We start from the raw sequence: 10,000 nt of genomic DNA on the forward strand, positions 1-10,000 counted from the left end.
AGTCTTCCTAATACCTTTTTTCTGATGACCTGAGTGTCCCATATGACCTGTTCTTGACGTGTTCTATACTTGTTTATGACCTGTTCTGTACTTGTTTATGACCTGTTCTGGACCTGTTCTGTACTTGTTTATGACCTGTTCTGGACCTGTTTAGTACTTGTTTATCACCTGTTCTTGACCTGTTCTGTACTTGTTTATGACCTGTTTTTTATTTGACCTCTCCTTGACCTGTTTGTGACCGCTCTTCTGATCCGTTCATGATTTGTTAATGTTGTCTGTCTTAACATATTCCTTACTTGTTTTGTACGTGTTCCTGACCTCATTCTGACCTCTGTGACCTTAAGAAGCCTTTATGTGACCTTGTCTTATTGTTATCTGTGTAAAGGCGGGGAATGGAGGGAGGGAATGGCCTGATGTTTGTGTGTTAGTGTTTCTCTCTCTCTCTCTCTCTCTCTCTCTCTCTCTCTCTCTCTCTCTCTCTCTCACCAAGTTAAGCTGTAGCATCTCTAAAAACAAGCGTCCTCCTCCTCCTCCTCCTCCTCCTCCTCCTCCTCCTTCTCTAAAATGGTGAGGATGAAGAAGAGGGCAAGTGAAGAGGCCCTTACTTAGAGACTGGTGGTGATGGTGTTGAGAGTGGTGATGATGGTGGTGTTGGGGGGGTGAATGGAGGTGATGGGGAGGGGGGGAGGGGGGAAGGGGGGAGGCGGGGTGATCAGAGAAAACACATAACACCCCGCTTACTAACCTCTGTGTGTGTGTGTGTGTGTGTGTGTGTGTGTGTGTGTGTGTGTGTGTGTGTGTGTGTGTAGACTTATAATACGCACACGAGTACACACACAAGGGCCGGAGAGGATAAAAAAAAGTAAATGTATAGATGAGGAAGAAGACAAAAAAAAATAATGATAAAAATATGTGAAAGCCATTAGCAGCTGGGACCTCTTACCTCCCTTGTCCGAGGAGGAGGAGGAGGAGGAGGAGGAGGAGAAGGAGAAGGAGAAGGAGAAGAAGAACTTGTGCAGAAAAGAAGGAGGAAGAAAATAGGACAAAGAAAGGAGAAGTAGGATAAACAAGAGGAAAGTGTGAGAGGAGGAAGAGGAAGAAGAGGAGAGGAACTTGTGCAGAGGAGGAGGAAGAAAGTAGGGTAAAGAAAGGAGATGTAGAAGAAATAAGAGGAAAATATGAGAGGAGGAGGAGGAGGAGAGGAACTTGTGCAGGGAAGGAGGAGGAAGAAAATAGGATAAAATAAGGAGATGTAAGAGAAATAAGAGGAAAGTATGAGAGGAAGAGGAAGAGGAGGAGGAGGAGGAGGAAGAGGAAGAGGAAGAGAAGAAAACGAGGAGGAGGAGGAGGAGGAGAGGAGAGAGACATAGAGAGAGAGAGAGAGAGAGAGAGAGAGAGAGAGAGAGAGAGAGAGAGAGAGAGAGAGAGAGAGAGAGTTACATCATAGGCTTCAGCTCTCGGCCAATCAAACGCCACGATGCGCATGACGTCACAGATAAACAAAACAAACAATAGGAAAAACAAAACAGCATCGCCTTTACTCTGATGCCACACAAATTTTCACCACTTATTGTTTTTCCATAAATTTTCGACTGTCAACAATTAAACAAATCTTCTTAGTCACCCCTCCCCCCCTCCCCTCCCCCCACCCTGGAAATAATAACAACAATGAAACGAGTGAATAAGTACTGAAATAGGCTATATATAGGATGCGTTTGTGTGTTTTCAAATAATTTTCTTTCGTTCTTTATTACCGTTTATCTATCTATCTATCTATCTGTATCTATATTTTTTTTCTTTCATTTTCCTTTCTCTCTCCGCTAGTAGTATGACCTTTGCATCAGTAGGGGTTTTATGAGACTAGGGCCCGATCTTCCTGTAGCCCTCTTTTTTAAACCCCGTACTGATGCAAAGGTCATACTACTAGCGGAGAGAGAAAGGAAAATGAAAGAAAAAAAATATAGATACAGATAGATATAGGCCGAACACTCCCATTCTCCTCCTCCGGTTCAAACTTCTTCAACTAATTCTGTATGGTCCTCTTTTGAACCTCCTATACTGTCTTCCATTCCTGATATTGCCCAGTCCTTCAATATCCCTTGCTGATATCACAATTTCACTATTCTTTTAATATAACTTAACTGTCTTTATTTCCAACCATATCGCATACTTTTACATTCTCGTATTACTTGTTCTCTTCACTTGCTCTTCATTTTCAGTCCTTCACTTTATCATGCAAACAAAACATTTATATTAAGAGTTTAGCTCATAGTTTCAGGTTCATGGATCAGCACCGTGGTACAACACTTGTCTCGTTATTACCATCCTGTCTGTGTATATTTAACGTTATAGGACTAAAAACGAAGCCGCCGCCACCGACACGAGAGCAAACATCCGAACATTGGCTGGCTGGCCGGGTGAGTGTTTGAGGGGAAGGCGCGTAAAAGCTATTAAGATTTTTTTGCTATTTTTTTCCAGTTCTTAGTTTTAATCTTAAATGTGTACAAAAATGACCGATTCTCGTGTTTTCTCTATTATTAATCCTGTTTTTATCTATTTCATTATCTATTTCATTATTATTTAGTATTATTTTTCATTCTTATTTTTATCGATTTTATTATCTCTTTTCCTTTTCCTTTCCTCTCCTTTTCCTTCTCTTTCTCTTTTCTTTTCCTTTTCTAGTTTCTCTTTCCTCATCGCCCTACATTTTTTTCCACTCCGTTTCCTTCCCTTTCCCTCCTCCCTTTCTCTCCTCTTCTCCCTCTTATCTCTTCCTTCTTCAGTATCTTCCCTTTCTCTCCTTTTCCATTCTTAATTTTCTATGTTTCTGACGATAACCAAATAAGTGTTTTTTTCCACTAATTTTGCTTGTATTTGTTTCGCCGCTAATAAACGTGTATATACTTATTTTGAATTTACTTTTGTTATTTTTAATCCTTAGTTTTACTCTTACACGCGTACAACGATAGCCAGATCCGTATTTCTTCTGTTAATTGTTTTTATCCTTAATATTTTTTATCGTCTTCATTTTTATTGTTTTAAGGTCATTATCACTCATTGTCACTATTAAACGCGTACTTTGATAGCCAGTAAGAATCATTGAACCTACTCGTCTTGTTCGGTCAGTATACCATTTTTTATTAACATTATTTACCATATACTTCGATAGCCAGTAATTTCGAGTCTTCAAGAACAACAAACGGAAGATGAGTATTTCCTGTGGCCGCTTCTCTAGGACTAACGCTACGGAGATGAGCACTGAGACCACGCGCAGCTATACCATACGCTCCGACCTTTACTAATTTACTTTCTTCTCGCGCCTCGTGAAGTGAAGTGAATCTTGACTGACGCGAACCGAAGACTTTTATTAATTTTGATTTTGTTTTTAATTTTTAAGTGTGTTTGTTTTGTTCGAAGGTGAAAAAACAGGTGAAGAAAAAGTAAGAAAAAGAAAATGAAAGAAATATACACGTGCAGATTCTGACACTTTGAAGAGAGAGAGAGAGAGAGAGAGAGAGAGAGAGAGAGAGAGAGAGAGAGAGAGAGAGAGAGAGAGAGAGAGAGAGTCTTGAACGGTTGAAAAAAAGCTGTAACACAATTTGCGACCTCTTCATATCTTTCCCTTCCTCTCCTTTCCTTTCCTTTTCCTTTTCCTCTCCCTTTTCCTCTTCCAATTCATATTTCTTTCTTTTCATTTCCATCTTTTTCATTTCTTATTATTTCCTCTCCTTTTTCCTTTCCATTTTTCAGTCTTTTTCCTTTTCGCTTCCTTTCCCTTTTCCTTCCCTTTTTTTCCTTTCCTTTTCTTTCTTCTCCTTTTTTCCTTTCCTTTCCATTTTTCATTCTTTTCCTTCTTTCCTTTCCCTTTTCCTTTCTTTTCCATGATCTTTTCTTTCCCTTTTCTAGTTCCTCATCCCTCTTCGTCCTCCTTTTTCCTTTTCCTTTCCTCTCCTTTTTCTTCTCCTTCTCTTTTCCTTTCTCTTTCCTCATCGTCCTCCATTTTTTTTTCACTCCGTTTCCTTCCCTTTCCCTCCTCCCTTTCTCTCCTCTTCTCCCTCTTATCTCTTCCTTCATCAGTATCTTCCCTTTCTCTCTCCTTTTCCTTTCTGCTTTTCCGTTCCTTTTTCTCTTTTTCTCTTCTCCGTGTTGTCCCTGCACCCTCTCCCTCCTCCTCCTCCTCCTCCTTCTCCTCTCCCTTTAATCTCCTCCTCCTCTTCCTCCTCCATATCTTTCCCTTTCTCTCATTTTCCTTTCCCTTTGTCTTCCTTTTCCTTTCTTTTTTTTCCTTTTTCTCACTTCTCCGTTTCTGTACCTTTTCTCTCTTCCTCCTCCTCCTTCTCTCCTTTATTGTCTCTTCCTCCTCCTTCTCCTCCTCCTCCTCCTACTCTTTCTCTTTTGTTTTCTTCCTCCTCTTCTTCCTGGTTGTTATCATCATTGTTTTGTGTATCGTACCTCCTCCTCCTCCTCCTCTTCTTTTCCTCCTCCTCCTCCTCCTCCTCCTCCTCCTCCACGTTAAGCAATCACTGCCACTTTTATCTCTCCCATTTCCTCCCTACCTTCTCTCCATTACTCCCTCCCTCCCTCCCTCCCTTCCCTCCCTTCCTTCCTTCCTTTCCCTCTCCCTCCCTTCCTCCTCTTCTTATCTCCCCGCGCCTCGCCTTCGCCCCTCGCTCCCCCCTCCCCCCTCCCCCCCTTACCTGACCCCCCCCCCCTCACACAGGTAACTCAATACAGGTAACACGTCATCGGTGATATTATCTACCTGTTTAAAGGGTGGGAACTCGCCCGTAGACTCTCTCTCTCTCTCTCTCTCTCTCTCTCTCTCTCTCTCTCTCTCTCTCTCTCTCTCTCTCTCTCTCTCTCACGCTCTTACTTGCACTCTCCTTCCTTACCTGTCCTCCTTACGGGTGGCTGTCGAGTGTATAGCGGAGAGCTCATTGCTACAGCGAGCTCGGGGCATCTTGAAGGTTGGCCGCTATCTTTTGCTTGGGCTAGTTTTTTCAGGGCTGGTTGGGCTGGAAAATGCACCGGGTGGATTGGGCTACTTATGATCTGGTTGGTTAGTGGTGGTAGTAGTGGTAGATGGTTGTCAATGGCGTTATTTTTGGTTCTGAAACGCAAGAAGAAATATGTATGAGGATTTAATATATAAGTTTAGTAATTGTATATATAGTAGTTTTAGTAGGTGGTGGTGGTGGTGGTAGTGATTAGTGGCGGTTTTTGTGATTCCAAAACGGAAGAAAAAAAATATATTGGGATTTAGTATGTATGGAGGCAGACTGATGGCTAATGCGTCGGAGATGAGCACTGAGGCCACGCGCATCTACATCGTATACCCTCATTATAGACAGGTGAGAGGCTAGTCGATGGTGGTTGCTAGTGTCGTTATATGTGGTTCTGAAACTGAATAAAAAAGTATATATATGAGAATTTTATACATAAGGAAACAGACTCAAGGGCTAATGCGTCGGATATGAGCACTGAGGCCACGCGTAGCTATATTGTATACCCCCATTATAGACAGATAGGAGGCTAGTCGATGGTGGTTGCTAGTGTCGTTCGTTATATGTGGTTCTGAAACTGAATAAAAAAGTATATATATGAGAATTTTATACATAAGGAAACAGACTCAAGGGCTAATGCGTCGGATATGAGCACTGAGGCCACGCGTAGCTATATTGTATACCCCCATTATAGACAGATAGGAGGCTAGTCGGTGGTGGTTGCTAGTGTCGTTATATGTGGTTCTGAAACTGAATAAAAAAGTATATATATGAGAATTTTACACATAAGGTACAGACTCAAGGGCTAATGCGTCGGATATGAGCACTGAGACCACGCGCATCTACATCGTATACCCTCATTATAGACAGATAGGAGGCTAGTCGGAGGTGGTTGCTAGTGTCGTTATATGTGGTTCTGAAACTGAATAAAAAAGTATACATATGAGAATTTTACACATAAGGAAACAGACTCAAGGGCTAATGCGTCGGATATGAGCACTGAGACCACGCGTAGCTATATTATACACCCCCATTATAGACAGATAGGAGGCTAGTCGATGGTGGTTGCTAGTGTCGTTATATATGGTTCTGAAACTGAATAAAAAAGTATACATATGATAATTTTACACATAAGGAAACAGACTCAAGGGCTAATGCGTCGGATATGAGCACGCGTAGCTATATTGTATACCCCCATTATAGACAGATAGGAGGCTAGTCGATGGTGGTTGCTAGTGTCGTTATATGTGGTTCTGAAACTGAATAAAAAAGTATACATATGATAATTTTACATATAAGGTACAGACTCAAGGGCTAGTCGGTCTACACACGGCAGCTCCTGGGAATGAGGTGTTTAGCAGTGCCTCTACCAAGCCTTATATCGATTTTTCTTTCCTTTTTTTCAGACTCGATTTCAGTAGTTTCCATCGCCTCTGCATCGTCGACATATCTGCTTCAAGTTGTTTTCGCTCACTCGTCGCGGTACTGGTTAATATCGTAAACATTATTATTAATATCACCCTTATTGGAGTCTTTCGTTATTATTGTTATTATTATTTTATTACTACTAATTCTTTTTTTTTTTTTCTTCTATTTCTACTTCTTTTTCTTTTTCTTTTTGTTCTTCTTCTTCTTCTTCTTCTTCTTCTTCTTCTTCTTCTTCTTATTATTATTATTATTATTATTATTATTATTACTAAACTTCAATCAAGCCTCCAGTAACCTTCGCGTTTCTAAAGACTAAGTTTATTACTGTTTATTAGTTTCTTGTTTCTTGGTCTTTTCTATAATTTTCTGTAATCTCTAATCTCTCTGTAATCTATAATATAATTTATATAATCTTGATATAATCTTGTATATTCAGCGTCTTTATTGGGAAAATTCCTCAACCCATAAATCATTGTAGCGACCCTTTTGTGGAAACCCCCCCAGAACCGACGCAGCTAGCGGGCACCTCTCAGCTGAACTGGTAGAGGAGTGCTTTCCCGTCTGGCCGTTCATGAGCTATGTAGATCCCCGGCGCTGGTGGCATTTGTTCCCCTCTTAACGGGTCTGGAGTAATTTCTCGTGTGTTTCGTGACGCGCAGAGGTCGTGTGGATGTCTTTGAGGATGTCTGCGAAAGTGGAATCTCGGCAATAAATCATGGTGTCAGTCTCCTCAACACATGTCACTCTCCGTCACGTCAGTCTCCTCAGCACATGTCACTCTCCGTCACGTCAGTCTCCTCAACACATGTCACTCTCCGTCACGTCAGTCTCCTCAGCACATGTCACTCTCCGTCACGTCAGTCTCCTCAGCACATGTCACTGTCCGTCACGTCAGTCTCCTCAGCACATGTCACTCTCCGTCACGTCAGTCTCCTCAGCACATGTCACTCTCCGTCACGTCAGTCTCCTCAGCACATGTCACTCTCCGTCACGTCAGTCTCCTCAGCACATGTCACTCTCCGTCATGTCAGTCTCCTCAACGCAGATCAACGATGCCAGATTGTCATACTCAGCCTCTTAAATTTACCGACTTCCGACCCACAAACTGTCTCGTGGACCCCAATAAGGAAATTCACTTATAATTATCGTTACAATAGTTAATTCCTGATGCTTCTTGGCAATAGTTAGGCGTCAGAAACCGGTAAATACTATGCTCTGAGTACGACAATCTGGCAACGGTGACGCAGATTCTCTCACGTTAATGTCCGGTCTGTAATAAAGGGTTCGGAGCTGCGAGACACAATCGAGATGAAGCCTTACAAGCGCTAGAATAAGGCTTCGGCACTTGAACCTTCCCATCACGGACGCTTCTGGAAATGAAACTCAAGTCGACATTCTCAGACGTCTCTTCCGGCCCACACGTCAGCAATTTCCAGTGGCCCCAAAAAAGGGATTCATTAGGTTCTTTCTCATGTTTTTCTTTCACGTTCATGGTAGAATACAGAAGCTTTTGTCACACTACCACCAGGGTCATAAAACTACCCCTTATGAATTATATATAAGGATTTTGTACATTCGGTTAGTAATTGTCGGTGGTGGTGGTCATAAAACTACCCCTTAAGTATTATATATATAAGGATTTTGTATATTCGGTTAGTAATTGTCGGTGGTGGTGGTCATAAAACTACCCCTTAAGTATTATATATATAAGGATTTTGTACATTCGGTTAGTAATTGTCGGTGGTGGTGGTCATAAAACTACCCCTTAAGTATTATATATATAAGGATTTTGTACATTCGGTTAGTAATTGTCGGTGGTGGTGGTCATAAAACTACCCCTTAAGTATTATATATATAAGGATTTTGTATATTCGGTTAGTAATTGTCGTAGTAATAGATTGTGTTAGTGGTGGTGGTGGTGGAAAGTGGCGTTATTTTTGGGATTCTGAAACGGAAGAAAAAAAATTTATAGGGATTTAGTATGTGTGGAGGCAGACTCGATGGCTAATGCGTCGGAGATGAGCTCTAAGGCCACGCGCAGCTATATCGTATACCCTCATTATAGACAGATAAGAGGCTAGTGTCGAATGTGTATACTTGGACGCCGAAATGTCTATGTATATGACCCCTGAGACCCCGTTCGTGTGGTTCCCTACGGCCAATGCAGTTTCCATAGACAGTCAGGGAGGCTCACCGTTGTCAGATTATCGTACTCAGAGCATAGTATTTACCGGTTTCTGACGCTTAACTATTGCCAAGAAACATCGGGATCTAACTCTTTTAACGATAACTATAAATGAGTATCGTTATTGGAGCCCAGAAGACAGTTTTGGGGTAGGAAGTCGGGAAATATAAGCGACTGAGTACGACAATCTGGCAACATTGGGGAGGCTTTAGTATACAATCACGGACATAAGTGAAGACGCAGATTTTAGAACAGTTCAGTCGGCTGGCGAGAACTGGCAACTGATGAAGCAAACACTTTCTTTTGTTTTGTTCGTTTGTATTTTGTTTTCTGAGCGGAATTCTTTTGTTTTCTTTTCTCTTTTTGCTACTCTTCTGTTTCTTCGACTGTAAAATAATCGTTCGACCCCATAAACTGTGTCAGATAGATAGATAGATAGTTAGATAGGTGGATAGATTAGTTTATTTATCTATTTATTTTATTTATTATATTACCTAGACGCCTAGACAAGTATAAAACAAAGGGAAAAAAACAGAGAAGCCGTAGAAAGTGTAGACGGGACGTAGACTCTAAGGAATGGCTGACTAGACCAAGGCGTAGGACGAGACGAAGGTGATGACGATGATGATGGTGATGATGATGATGATGATGATGAAGGTGTATTGATTGAATTAGTCTAACTTGCACGAGGAAGAAACACACAGACGAACAAACAAAGAGAGAGAGAGAGAGAGAGAGAGAGAGAGAGAGAGAGAGAGAGAGAGAGAGAGAGAGAGAGAGAGACACACACACACACACACACACGATGGACTATCTCGAGGCAGCCGTACAGGTGTCCACGCCCAGGTGACCTTAACACACCTTAGCGAGACTACGAAAGGAGTGAATAATGTTTTTTTTATTATATTGATCCGCTGAGAAGCCACGTAAGGAGTTAATGAACCCGTATACTCAAATATTTAGTAAGGCTTTCGGAGAGGCTGTGTTAGTATTTCCATGGGTAGTTTTATGAGCCTATAGTTTGACAAGGCTTTCATAGAGGTTGTGTTAGTATTTCCATGGGTAGTTTTATGAGCCTATAGTTTGACAAGGCTTTCGTAGAGGGTGTGTTAGTATTTCCATGGGTAGTTTTATGAGCCTGGTGATAGTTTGACATGGCTTTCATAGAGGCTGTGTTAGTATTTCCATGGGTAGTCTTATGAGCCTAGTGATGGTTTGACAAGGCTTTCATAGAGGTTGTGTTAGTATTTCCATGGGTAGCTTTATGAGCCTGGTGATAGTCTGACAAGGCTTCTGCACCATGAATGTGAAAAAAACACTTACAATTATTTACCTTTCCTTTCTTCTCTCCTCTTTCCTTTCCTCCTTCAATCCCTTCACTTCT

The 10,000-nt window shown here is 41.5% G+C and overlaps 1 protein-coding gene across 1 annotated transcript in view; it reads right to left on the reverse strand.

Annotated features, from left to right (window-relative positions):
• The window catches only part of LOC127003406 (histidine decarboxylase-like), a 41,199-nt gene that overhangs the window by 23,315 nt on the left and 7,884 nt on the right, over positions 1-10,000 (reverse strand). The window contains exon 2 of the mRNA XM_050870016.1: positions 4,893-5,110. Within this exon, the coding sequence (XP_050725973.1) occupies positions 4,893-4,960 (68 nt within the window). The 5' untranslated portion in view covers positions 4,961-5,110. The remainder of the gene's footprint in view (positions 1-4,892; positions 5,111-10,000) is intronic.

This window comes from Eriocheir sinensis, chromosome 25 (assembly GCF_024679095.1).
Source record: "Eriocheir sinensis breed Jianghai 21 chromosome 25, ASM2467909v1, whole genome shotgun sequence".
Lineage (NCBI taxonomy): Eukaryota > Metazoa > Arthropoda > Malacostraca > Decapoda > Varunidae > Eriocheir > Eriocheir sinensis.